The sequence below is a fragment of the Anguilla anguilla genome, chromosome 9, assembly GCF_013347855.1.
Source record: "Anguilla anguilla isolate fAngAng1 chromosome 9, fAngAng1.pri, whole genome shotgun sequence".
Classification (NCBI taxonomy): domain Eukaryota; kingdom Metazoa; phylum Chordata; class Actinopteri; order Anguilliformes; family Anguillidae; genus Anguilla; species Anguilla anguilla.
In genome coordinates this window covers 15,921,964-15,935,853 of record NC_049209.1, presented here as the reverse complement: position 1 = coordinate 15,935,853, position 13,890 = coordinate 15,921,964, and the positions used below count along the sequence as shown (strand labels likewise).

Genomic DNA, 13,890 nt, shown 5'->3' with positions numbered 1-13,890 from the left:
CAGTCTGCAGCCCGCTGCTTCCCAGAGCCGGGACGAGGGCGACCGACGGCGCGTTCCAAAGGCGCTGGAGCCGTTGCCGGCCGCAGAGTGGGACCAGAACGCTGCCCACAGCGGCGTTTATCTGCCTGTCACAAATAAGCGCAGTGGGACCTGTGGGCCAATTATACGAATGTGACATTTTTTGAGACCGCGACAGAGTAGCTTCTGTTCTTAGAAAGCAAAAAAAAAAAAAAATTACTGAATAGTGAAAAATAGCTGAATAGTTATTGAAACTAGGCCTGCCTGGTATGAATAGTTTTTTTGTAATAATTGCCTTTTTAAACTTTTATATGACAGGGTTGGCACTCTCAGTATTGTTCAGTATTTTTTCTATTGTGCAATTTTTCTGCTAATCAGATGATTACTAAAACACACAAAAAAATATCCATAAAGGTGGTAATGAGTCAGTCGGTAATGGCCTTAGTTTGGGAGTGGAATCAATTTTCCACAAAGACAGGATAGGGAAATAAGATGTATTATCATCCATCCATCCATCCATTATCTATACCCGCTTATACTGGTCAGGGGGTGCTGGAGCCTATCCCAGTGTGCATTGGGAGAGAGGCAGGAATACACCCTGGACAGGTCGCCAATCTATCACAGGGCACACGCACCATTCACTCACACACTCACACACTCATACCTATGGGAAGTGTAGAGTCCCCAATTAGCCTATCCCGCATGTCTTTGGACTGTAGGAGGAAACCAGAGTACCCAGAGGAAACACACAGACATTGAGAGAACATGCAAACTCCATACAGAAAGGCCTCTGCTGGGATTCCAACCTGGGACCTCCTTGCTGTGAGGCAAGATGGGCCTACTAACAAGGCAGCTTAATCTAAAACACTTGCCATGGTAACAGTATTATCGTGGAACAGTGATGCAACTTATCAGGCTTAAATCAATAACACTCTACTTTAATAAGAGATAATTATACAGTCCTTTTTGGTTGCATTTTGGGAGATAATGATTTCAAAATGGCTGTGAATCAGACAGCAGTAGGAGACAGATTGTCACATTAAACTGACACAAAAGAGAGAAGCGTCTTGCATGGCTTTTTGTAAACTGAATTTGTTTTTTTTTTCCTGATGAGACTCCTCTGACAGATGCCATCTCAGCTTTGACTGTGTGCAAATATGTTAATCCCTCTAAATGGCAATCGCTCTGATAAAGTGTGACTGGCGGAGACACCTGAAGCTACCGCTAACAACGGGAGAGGGAGAAGGTGTGCGAGCGCGAACAAGAGGGAGGGGGGGTAAACACTGCAGGGGAAACGGTGAGCAGACTGAGAGCACAAACACGCTAATCTGTGGCCTCAAGCTACTGGCCTCCCAATCGTCCAATTAACAGATGAAAACACCTGATATTCCACTCGCTGTTTGACTAAAAATAACGGGTTGTTTATCAAGAAGGCGGGTGGCGGCAATGTTCCGCCCGTGTCTCTGCTTGTGACATCGCACTTAGTGAAGGAGTTCTACACGGCCGTGAACCGGGACCGCTGCTTTAATGGCCCACTTGGAATGTGTCTGATATAAAAATTAGGGAGAGCTAAAAAGGAGCTAACATCTTGTCGCATGAATTGATATTGCAAAGCGTGGGCTTCAAGATGCTTAACTGGAGCTGGAATGACCTCACTTTCCTCTTCCCGTCTGATAGGCTGGAGCGTTTCGAACGTGAGTCATCCCCAGGCAAAAGGTTCGGCCTCTGAGACCCAAAGCCGGGCAGAGAGCGCACGCCACTCTCCGCATTATATCTGCACAATGAGCTCCGCAGAGCAGGGCCCGGCGACGCCGTTATTCACCCGGCCTTTTGAAAAGCGGCCGCGCTAACTCATTCTCCCTGGCAGCTCAAACGTCAGGTTGCCCGGCAACCGCTACGTGACATCACTGCCCTTCCAGCGGGTTCCCACGTTTTGACAGGAGCACATAATTCAGTGGGTCAGGCTAGGTGCTGCCGCTTCTCCCGGTGACGTCTATCGTGCTATCGTGCGTTCGCAAGGGGGGCGGGAGGGAGGGAGGGAGGGAGGGAGGGAGAGAGAGAGTGAGGGAGTGTGCGAGGGAACGAGGTCCTTGCGGAAAACTCTGCTGTCAAGATATTAGCTCCTTTTAGCTGTCACATTTCAAGCATGAGCCGATTGCTTCCACAAAAGCAAACAGATGCAGCTGGATCAATCTACAAAAAGGCCTTAAACCAGACAGGCACTGATTTTAAACACACAAAGTGATACAGTGACTGAAGTATGCTCCTGTCTTTAATCCCTGCTGGTAATTCCTGTTTACCCAACTGTTCCATCCCTGTACTGTATGTTATTGTCATTTCGATTGTTGCTTTTGTATCTTGGTGCTTCGTGTCAGGTCTTCCTTGTGGAAGAGATTTTAGTTTTTCCCGGTAAAATAAAGAATAAATAAAAATAATAAAATAATAATGTGCAAATTTACAGTTTTCAATGGCTTTTTAATGGTTCAGAGTTGCCCCTGCTCATTTTTGAATAGTGAATGCTCCTTCATTGGCTGAATGATGAAAGGCTGTTTTCAGAATTTTAACCACGATTCTGAATATAAAACAAGGCCAATGACTCTAATACATCCATTCACTTCTAAACTAGGAAACCTATAGTGAGTAAATCTAAAAAACTAAAAAATTCTGCATGCTGATAAAATGGTTTTCTTTCCTAATCTAATATTTGTGGTTTGGGATTCTCCAGAGCCAATAGTGAATATCTTATGAGAAACAAGACAACTCAACATCACCAGCGTGATGCTTTCTGGAGGTAAGTTTTAAAAAGTAACAATTTCTGTCTCAACCACCTTCGCCATAAAAGAACTTTATTCAAACTTATGCTGTACCACAGAAGCTTATACCGTCACCTCTAAAAGGGCTTCACTTCCTGCTTCACAGACTCCAAAAGCCTGTAATTGTCATCTCTTAAAGACAGGCTATTTCTTCCTGGCTCCGCAGCCTTCGGATGGAGAAGTGGCTTTGTGCGCAGAGTACCTCAGCTATTACAAGGTGTAATTAGTGGGAAGAAGTAAGGCTGGGAGTCTCACTCACCCGTAGAATTTCCTCAACGCAGCTGGAGTCGTTCGACAGGCTGACCTGCGGACGGAAGAAAAGGGTTTTTCAGTGTAAGCGGAGAGAGAAAAATACACAACGGACAGTGCAGAAGAAAGGAAAGCACTTTTGTGCAATGTTTAAAGAGTGAACTGCAAATGATGCACCGGGAAAACCTCACAACAGACTCATGGAAAAATACTCCAGTAATTAATACATTATCTATCTCATAATTTTCCAACACTTAGGTTATTAGTACAAAAATTCAGTATTTTGGTTCATTACCAAGTTACCTGCATGTGGATAAAATGTGGACAAAAGATGCAAATGGTTTTTTTAACTTAATTTGTGACAAATTTAGGCACTACATTCTGCTAAAAAAGACAACATGTTAAAATAACCTGTTACACCTCTCTCAAAAATAGCAGAATTCGATCTTATAACAACTTTTCACACACTAAATTCACACACTATCCAAGGAGAAAGAAACGTGGTGAAATAAGTGTCACTAGTTTACACAATGTGTTTCCCCACAGACAAACATTGTTTAAATAAAGTTTTATAAATAAGAGCTAAAAAAAAAACAAAAACAGTCAATAATCTGTCATGATTATCCATGGTAACAGACGGCCTTGAGTTTACATCACTGGCATTTGGCAGACGCTCTTGAGTTCTCAGTGACCATGTTTCGTCTGCCTGTATTTTGGTTGCAATCCTCTAGCAGGGCTGTGTACATGACTCACTCAAAGACAAGGGCTAAAACATACACAAATAGGCCTTCTCTCTTTCCTGGGTCATATCTCACGTAGAATGAAGGCATCTGCCACAGATTGGATACTGGTGCTCAAGAGGCAGCATTTATATGCTAATAAATAAAATGTTTGGTATAATAATAGTAATAAGAACCAGGTGCCACTTTTATGTTTAAAAAAACTGGAGTGCTAAAGGGGGAATATGGTAATTAAGTAAGGATCAGGGTCCCCCTTATGCAAGTCTACTACATAACTGCTCTGGCTGAATGCAGTATTCATCCCAGGCCACTGGCAGTTACTAATTGCTCATGAATTGCATAAAGAGAAGCCAATCATAATCGCAAAGGGAAACCAATCATAATACATTTGGTTGCACCCAAAAACCATCATATCAATTAAATATGACAATTCTGACAATTGAACAAACAACATCTAAAAGCCTCTGCACACAAATGACAATGCATGTGGCTAAAATTAATGGTTTTGCAGAAACAGGATCAAAAACCAGTGTGAACAAAATCAAAATATGACAAAAACGATAAAAATCCAGGCACCCGAGGACATAAATTATTTTTCAGTTCCTAATTGTGCCTGGCTTGTCTCTGCTGCACTGCAGAAGGTGCTTGGCCTGTTGCAACTTGGGGGTGGAGCCCAATGGACACCCCCCCCCCTTACTGTACAGCATTGTATCATTTTGTATTATTTTACATTAGTGTTATGTCCCTTGCATTTACTTTGAAAGTAAAAACTATCAAAAATAAAATAAAATAATTTATTGTTGTGGACAGGGAATGTACTGTATTTTCACGGTAGTGGTATCTGTCGTTATTTTCGCATCTTCGCATATTTTCAGTCTGTGGTTTTTGGGTCTCTACTCATTTTCCATGAGCACCTTTTGCAATTTCATTCTGCCTTTGAGACACTCTCCCATGCACCTTTAGTGAAGTGAACTTTTCATTTCCCTGTAACTGCAACTTGTGCCTTGTGAATAATATGTTCATATTTTATCTTTACAAAGATGTCACATTTTTAATGATATTGAGAAAATCAATTCACAAAAACCTGGTTCACACAAAAGATACAACAGCCAGGTAAATCAAATCAATTACCTGCATTTGACAAGATGTACGGTATTTTGGGACAAATTATATACAGGGAAGCACCCGTACTAATGCAGTGGGAAGCAAGAATGCATAAAAAACCATTTGAACAGCAACAGGAGCATATTAAGGGAAATGCACTGAACGACCGCCATTTACAGAAGCGAGAAGCTGAACAGCAGAAACATCATGTGCTATTCAAAGCAGATGTCTAATATATGATGACCAGCAAATGGATAAGTGTCTGAATGTGTCTGCAAATGCATTCATATACACTTACGTTTCATAATGTTTGTTATTTATTACTTCTAAAAAAAAAATAACGTACAGAGCTCAGTCTCGCCCTAACAGTACAAAGACGCAGCAGGGAGTCTTGACTGTTCGCTCCCTTTGTGTCTGCGGGGAATACGTGTGATTCTCTAAGCGGCTGGGTAACATCACTTCAGACGATCCAGGGCTCCAAGCCCTGTTTGAGAAAAAGCATGCCAAGCGTTTGCTGGCTCTCGAACATAACACTAAATTGACACAGAAAATCGCTTGAATTTTAATAAGAGTAAACACGGTATAAGGATTTACAGTTCATGCCACGAGGTATCTATGTGACCCGTTCCACTGCTGCTATATTATGACAGGTCTGCATTCGGCAACCTCAGACAAACTCCACCGCTCTTCCCCCCCTGCTGGTGATGTCATGTTATCTCTCTCTACCTGAGGTGACCTTGTGCGATTGGGGGGACATTTGCGGCCGGAGCAGGGGAGCCTGTGGGGACCTGCTGCTATCTGTCGCCTAATCGTCCTATTGATATGTGGCAGTCGACCGGCTGGAGTAGAAGGGAAGGCTACATAACTGTCTTCACGGCTGAGCGGAGCGTCACACGCGGGGTTAACCAGGCATGCGCCTTGCGCTCCTGGAGAGGCTCCACAGCGGCGCGCGCGCGCGTGCTAACGTCAGGCCGCTCATGACTGATGTGGCGTGCTGTACGGGCGAATCGCCGCCTCTCACAACACTCAGAAGTGGAATCGTGCGCCATTACGTCTCGAATGACCTCTAATCCCTCACAGCAACTGGAAAATTGAACAGTTGCCAGCAAAAAAGCTTTATTTAACCCCCCAGAAGTTCAATTTTGTTCCCATGGAAATACAATCCTCACGATGATCAGAAACGATCTTTTAGCGCGTCTCGTCTTCTTTGTCTTATTTATGTCTAATATCAAAAGTGGAGCTTACTACACAAAGCCCAGTACTTCAGGATAACTAATTTTCCAGCAGCAAAACATTGGGATGGCAGGTATGCCATCCCGCCAAGTTACGCCTTGGCGGGGGCATGCCCCCATACCTATACAGCACCGAGAGTTTGGCACTTTTCAGGGTTCCCCACAGAAATAACCACAACAGCCACAGACACTCAGCCCTTAAAAACATTAAATTCTGTACATTCTGACCCCATTTCAACAGTCAGAATTCATAAACAACTTCACATGTCCACACAATAAAGCCCCAAACTAAGGGGATTTTGCGTTTTCTCCTTCTTCTTCTTCTTCTTCTTCTTCTTCTTCTTCTCATTCTTATTTTTCCTGCCGCCTATCCCACTAACAACATGTCTCCCCATTGGACATTTCACTAACACCAGCCAAATCTGCCCTACACGACCCAATCAAAAACGCGCATACACACGAAAAATACCCATACATTTTTATTCTGAAACATTTCCCGTTCAAACAGCTAGTCCGCCTGTGGCCTAGTGGGTAAGGTTACAGTCTTGGGAACAAGGGGTCTTAGGTTCAAGCCCAGCTTAAAACACGTTTCTTTAACCTGCTTCAACCCTCACTAATAATTGTCTACTAGCCTACTTATCAATTATTGCTTTTGCACCATATTTACCCGCCATTCACCGTTCAGTTATTAACCGGCTACAATATTGCTAAGCCACATGGATTCAACAGGAGCTCTTCTGTGCTTACTGGCCTGTGTTCTTTAAAACCACCGGCAGGTTTGCTAATGATATTTCACGCATTGCATAGCTATGGCATTAGCTAACGAAGTCACGGCAAATGTATTCCTTTCATTAAAAAGTTACACCAGTTCACCACTGTGCCATTTCTATTAACTATATTTCTTCACTTGGCTACCGTACAAAACTTTCATATCAGCAAACGCCACGTTTCTATTTCTACATTCATGTTACCTCGCTCTGTTCTCTATCTAGCCACATACGCTACAAACAATTACTACTTATGTACATTCTGCAACTCCGCAATTTGAACAGCTAATCCATCCGTGGCCTAGTGGGTAAGGTTACAGGCTTGGAAACACTGGGTCGTATGTTCAAGCCCAGCTTGAAACACGTTTCTTTAACCTGCTTCGATCCTCACTAATAATTGTCTACTACTTCTTAATTATTGCTTTTGCACTATTTCTACCCGCCGTTGACCGTTCAGTTATTAACCGGCTACAATATTGCTAAGCCATATGGATTCAACGGAAGCTCTTCTGTGCTTACTGGCTTGTGTTCTTCTTTAAAACCACCGGCAGGTTCGCTAATGATATTTCACGCATTGCATAGCTATGGCATTAGCTAACGAAGTCACAGACTGGTAAACCTCACTCACTCACGGCCACCCATGTGCATTTCATGACGCAAATGTATTCCTTTTATTTAAAAGTTACACCAGTTCACCACTGTGCCATTTCTACTAACTATATTTCTTCACTTGGCTACCGTACAAAACCTTAATATCAGCAAACGCCACGTTTCTACATTCCTGTTACCTCGCCCTGTTCTCTATCTACCCACATACGCTACAAACAATTAGTACTTATGTACATTCCGCAACTCCGCAGGTTGAACAGCTAATCCGTCTGTGGCCTAGTGGGTAAGGTTACAGGCTTGGGAACACTGGGTCGCATGTTCAAGTCCAGCTTGGAACCCGTTTCTTTAACTTGCTTCGACCCTCACTAATAATTGTCTACTACTTCTTAATTATTGCTTTTGCACCATATCTACCCGCCGTTCACCGTTCAGTTATTAACCGGCTACAATATTGCTAAGATATATGCATTATGACTTACCGTCTGTACGTTCAGTTATTGACCGGCTACAATATTGCTAAGCCATATGGATTCAACGGAAGCTCTTCTGTGCTTACTGGCTTGTGTTCTTCTTTAAAACTACCGGCAGGTTCGCTAATGATATTTCACGCATTGCATAGCTATGGCATTAGCTAACGAAGTCACAGACTGGTAAACCTCACTCACTCACGGCCACCCATATGCATTTCATGACGCAAATGTATTCCTTTTATTTAAAAGTTACACCGGTTCACCACTGTGCCATTTCTACTAACTATATTTCTTCACTTGGCCGTACAAATCCTTAATATCAGCAAACGCCACGTTTCTACATTCATGTTACCTCGCCGTGTTCTCTATCTAGCCACATAGGCTACACACAATACTACGTATGTACGTTCTGCAACTCCGCATTAAAACATTACATTTAAAATCATGATTCACTCATAAGTATAACTACTAGCACTGAACATGAGAAAAACACATTCGTGCAATAGATTACATTACAGGTAAATAATGTGTGCAATGTTATTTGACCCTCCACTTCAACAACCAATGTTCAATACCGACTGTTATATATACCATTTGATAAGGAATATAAGCTCGCTCGTGGTCACTCCATTTACTTCGCACTATACTCCGTGATCATGTCAACCTTCACCTACATGCCCATTCTGCTAAAAACATATTGTTTCAACTACGGAATTTCGTAATTTCATTTTAATTTCTCTCGCACTGTTGTTATTCTCTCATATGCAAAGCCTGCTGGGACATATGCGTCTGCTCCTATTCTCCACTATCATGTTTTCCGGTTCTAGTTTAGCAAAACGGCGAAGAGGATTCCTACCTGCAGATTAGCCTATCAAAATGCCTTATAAACCTTACAAACACTAAAAGTGCATCTCCACGAAATAACAGACAATGGAGCAGGACAGAAGGATAAACCTTACAAACACTAATAGTGCATCTCCACGAAATAACAGACAACGGAGCAGGACAGAAGGCTACACAAGTTGCGACCTAGGGAGTTATAATTCTACGGGCGTGTTGATTATTTTGTCAGTCAAGGCTCGTTGGATGGACGTCAAATCCGTGAGTACATACCATATTCCATCTGCGTTTCTGATGCGTTTACGCTTACGCCACTGCATCCTATCTCACAGCCACTGTTTTACATATATAGCAAACCGAAACTGCTGAACGGTACACGCTCATCAGACTGTACAGATTCACACAACGATAGCCATAATCCACAACCGTTTCTTGCAGGGTCGCATTTCTCACTCTCATAATAAAACGCTTTGCAAAAAGAACTGATATCTCATAAAAAACACGTTTTCAACGTACAAAAATGCCAAGTTACTAAAAAGTATTGATATCAAAATGACGCCAAGTTACGATACTACAAACAATATAGGCTATCTTGCCTCACCGAAATGACATAAGATGTATCTCAAAGCAATGCTACCCAATATTTCCTCAGTTCTTTCAAGTCACTTGGCCCTGTGTTTTCTAATCTTACCATTTCACAATGTCATGCAAACTTTCTGTCAGATCAAAGAGACAAATATTTCGAATTGCCTCATGGAACACATTGAACATTGTACATTGAAATTAATGTATAAATTAATTAATGTACAGAACTGCTGCTGAGCAACGACAGGAAGCACATTTCTCCAGAAAACATGTTTATACTTGCTTCTGAACTGAATTTGAGTACATGTGCAAGTTATTGTATATTTGCTACGTACAATAAATACTGCATGTAAAACACACATTGTACATACATACATAGAGAACTTCTTTATCCGCATGGGGACATTTCCCTGGCAGCATCTTACATTCACATTCACGAACACACTTGTACCAAGAAACATACTATCATTCACGCAACAGAAAGCCTGGGCAGCGAAATACATAGGCCTACATACCAATACAAATTGGACATACACACACCTATTCAATCAATCTTGACTGTGAGAGAGCCATCCACACATATATTTGGCCTGTTCATGTAGTGCATGCTTATACACAGGGCCAAGTGACTTGAAAGAACTGAGGAAATATTGGGTAGCATTGCTTTGAGATACATCTTATGTCATTTCGGTGAGGCAAGATAGCCTATATTGTTTGTAGTATTGTAACTTGGCGTCATTTTGATATCAATACTTTTTAGTAACTTGGCATTTTTGTATGTTGAAAACGTGTTTTTTATGAGATGTTTGATTACAGACAGAGATAAAACGTGCTTTGCAGATATCTGCATTTACTGTACATCCTTTATTTATATTCAGCTAGATACAGATTTCAATGAGGAGAGAATGTAAGAGTTTCTCCTGAACAACAACTTCGTCAACGGAGCTGTGCAAACATTCTGTCCTCAAAGACAGCGGTACTAGTTAGATACAGATGCTATTTATCAAAAACAGAAGATATCTTGAGTAAATATTTTTAAATCTCTGCTAAAAATGCACTGTTAGAGACTGGAATCTGGCATGCATGAGTTGTAAATTCAAGTTCAAAATATGTATTTGCAAAATGTATTTATATAGTAATAAAATCAGCTATTACACTTTATATAAACAGCTTAGGTTCTATTTCCAATTCTGTTTCCTACTGAGCTTTGTACTTTCATGTACATGCACTTTCCCCACATGCTGGTATGACTTTAAGAACTAAAGGTGCATTTAACAAATACTGTACAGAGTGTTCTTTGTGGCAGTTTCACATTCAGATCACATTAACATGTCCAAGGAAATATACAGGAAATAGATTCATGAGATCCCTTCCTGTTTGTGTACAGAAACCCTATACATACAACTCGACATATAGTGTAACCACAGTATTGAAGGTTCAGTGCTCAGGTACCAGTCGTAAGGCAACCCAATGAAATTGTGAGGTGCGAAAAGGGGGAGGGAGATAATAAGTCTCAACCAGCTGTATGTATAAATTAATAATATTAGGAATGAAGCCGTGCTTTGCAAATCTCAGTGGATAACGTTGTTGAAATTATAATAAACATAATAAATGACGAAACTATGGAATATGCAGTTAATCATAATCTCATTTATTACAGGCTCAGACATGTGGAGGTAATAAAAAAATGGATATTACCAAAGCCTACTTTGAACATCTACATACTTTGTCAGATTGTGTTTGATGTTATATAGACATGCTAATGGCGACTGGTATTACTCACCAGAATGCTATGAAGTCCTGTATACGATTAACTTAAACTATAAAGATAGACAGTACAAAATGACTGGTAAGTCATAATAATCAAGTTCCGTTACCATATCATTTGAAAAAGCAGGTGTAAAAGGAAGCAGAATATATTTACGAGCTCATTAAAGCTAGAATCACCTTCATTTGTCTTGTTCTCCAATGTTATTTTACAAACTGCTAGCACAGAACTGTCCAGCTGAGATCTTATTTCTGGTCTCCAGCAGAGATTCCCCATGTACCTGCCATTACAGTCATATTGAATGGCTCTGAAAATTATTTCTCCAACATAGTCAATTTTTCCATGAGAATGAAAGATGGCCTGCACACAACAGGTACTAGCCTCTGTGATAAGCAAACACGAGAGAAAAAAAACAAAATACAGGATTTTTTTTTGTATTTTCTTTGAATAAAACAGACAATAGATTGTGTGCAGGCATGAGTGCACTCACACATGCACCATGGACACACTTCGAAATGCAGTATAATACTGGAATTCAACAACATAAAAAATTGCTGCGCATTTCTGGAAGCATCAGAAGCAGAGACCAATAAATGGCAAAGACAACAATAGCCTTGAAAGACCCCACTTATAATTTGGTGCTGTTTCCTAATAGTTATTATTGGAAGGGTCAGTGAAGAAGAAGAAACCCTGACACCTTGTACTATAAGACAGCAGAAAGACCTATTTCTCTGAATTACCTGAGAATTCAGACATACTGCACAGGCAATTACTGCAGCCAGAAACATATTTTCTTCTATAATAGCTGTTCGGAAAACATCTCTACATCAACAACAGATGCAACGTATTTACCCTCGTTTTTTAATAGAAAGTAGTCAAGCAGCAGCGATGCTCTCCGTTCCTAAATCATATTTAAAGTGGATGAGTAGCTACAGGAACAAATGGGTCAATTTCAGCTCGAAGAGACAAATAAAATGGAGCCTGCTACTGAGGGCAGGCAGATTAACAAGCAGATGGAAAACACAACGCATGAAACAAAGATTTCACAGAACAAACACAGAGTCAGGGACACTGTCGACAGACCAACCAGAGACATACTCATAAGCAGATTTTTGGCATACTACTCATGATATGCCAAAGGGTTCGAAATGATGAAATCCTGCACAGTGGAATTCTGTGTTAAATCAACTCTGACAGAGTTAACTTGACAGTTTATAGAGTCCAATATGAGCTAAATGTCCTATTATAGTTAGAAGTACTGCATACTATGAGACTCCATACAGGACATTTTGCTGTTTTTACCTTACGTTTGAGCTGTACTGCTCAAAGCTTTGCAGGCCATCTACGATACGATGCACACTTCAAAGGCCTATTTAGGGGCTTCACTAGGACCACGAGATTGCAGAAGGTGGCAGTGATCCAGTTTGGGGCAACTGGGGTGAACCAGCTCTCTGGCACAACAAGGACCTCACAAAAGACCCTTCATTCATAACAGAAAATTGTTATTAGAATGAGCTTTACTAAACACTGGGTCTCACTCTGGCCGAGACACTGAAATAAAGGTGATCGGTGCAGGAGTTGAAGAGGTCAGTTTTTTTCCACGCAGACAGCGTGAAAAAAAAAAACAGTGAGTCCTGATGAAGTTGTCAGCACATGTCTCTTCAAACTGTCAAAGCGTTGCCGTGGTTTTTTTGAGGCTGCCACTCAGACAGAACCGGGATGGGTTTAGGTTAAGGTTCGCTCCGAGGATACCTTCCTCCTGAGCAATCTGTGCCTGGCCTGAACACAGACACGCTGGCGACTGTCTGATAAAGGCAGAAAGCAGGGGGAGGACAAACGGCAACAAATGGTGCTTCCATCTCTGAGCAAAAAATACACAAATAAAAGGGCTATGACTGAAGGGGCATTTGTTTGACTTGTTTAATGTCCTTCCTCTCATGCAGCCATGGTGTTGGATTGGCAGGCCAGATTCTTTATCAAAGCAAGGTTGGAAGAACAATCACATTTACATTTAGTTATTTAGCGGAAGCTCTTATAAAGCTCAGTGATGTACTCTCCATTATGAAACCCAATCCTGACCATCTGGCAGTCCTGTGTAAAAGCGCCTAATTGGTGGTAACATTATCCAAGGAGAAAGAGTTTAAGTCAAGGCTATCCCTCACTTTACCCTCACCTCACTCCAAAAGAGTAGCTCCTTTGGGCAACAGGATGCCTGTAGTCTACCATTTGCGAAAGCAGCACGGTCTTCTGCCACAATGACCGCACAGTGAAATGCAGTGAATAAGAAGCGGCAGTTGGCCACATGCACTTTGGAGGAAGTGTGTGAGCAAGTGTGCACCCTGCCCATCTGAATCAATGGAGGATGACACTGCATTAGGACAAGTATTTCAACCTGGTTAAATATATTAAAACTAGCAATAAAATATTATTATATTATATGATGTATCCAAATGTAGGTTAAGTTGATCTGTGCAAATGGTCAACATAGTGGAATAGAATCCTATTCTTGCAAAAGCAAAAAAAGAGGATTGTTGCATTTCATTTAGTTATAATTGCAACCTCATCAAAAACAGTAGACTAAAAGAAGAGAATTTAGGCAAATTAGAGACTACTATTCAAAAATATCAAAATCTGATTCAGAATCATATTTGTTTTCTCCTTTCCCTAGGCAAAGACAAAACAAACAGGTTGCAAT

General features: G+C 41.3%; 1 protein-coding gene across 4 annotated transcripts in view; it reads right to left on the bottom strand.

Annotated features, from left to right (window-relative positions):
• Nucleotides 1-13,890, bottom strand: part of LOC118234858 (AF4/FMR2 family member 2-like) — a 167,278-nt gene that overhangs the window by 67,104 nt on the left and 86,284 nt on the right. For all 4 annotated transcript variants that reach the window (XM_035431675.1, XM_035431676.1, XM_035431677.1 and 1 more), the window contains one exon: nucleotides 3,091-3,135. In XM_035431675.1, the coding sequence (XP_035287566.1) occupies nucleotides 3,091-3,135 (45 nt within the window). The remainder of the gene's footprint in view (nucleotides 1-3,090; nucleotides 3,136-13,890) is intronic.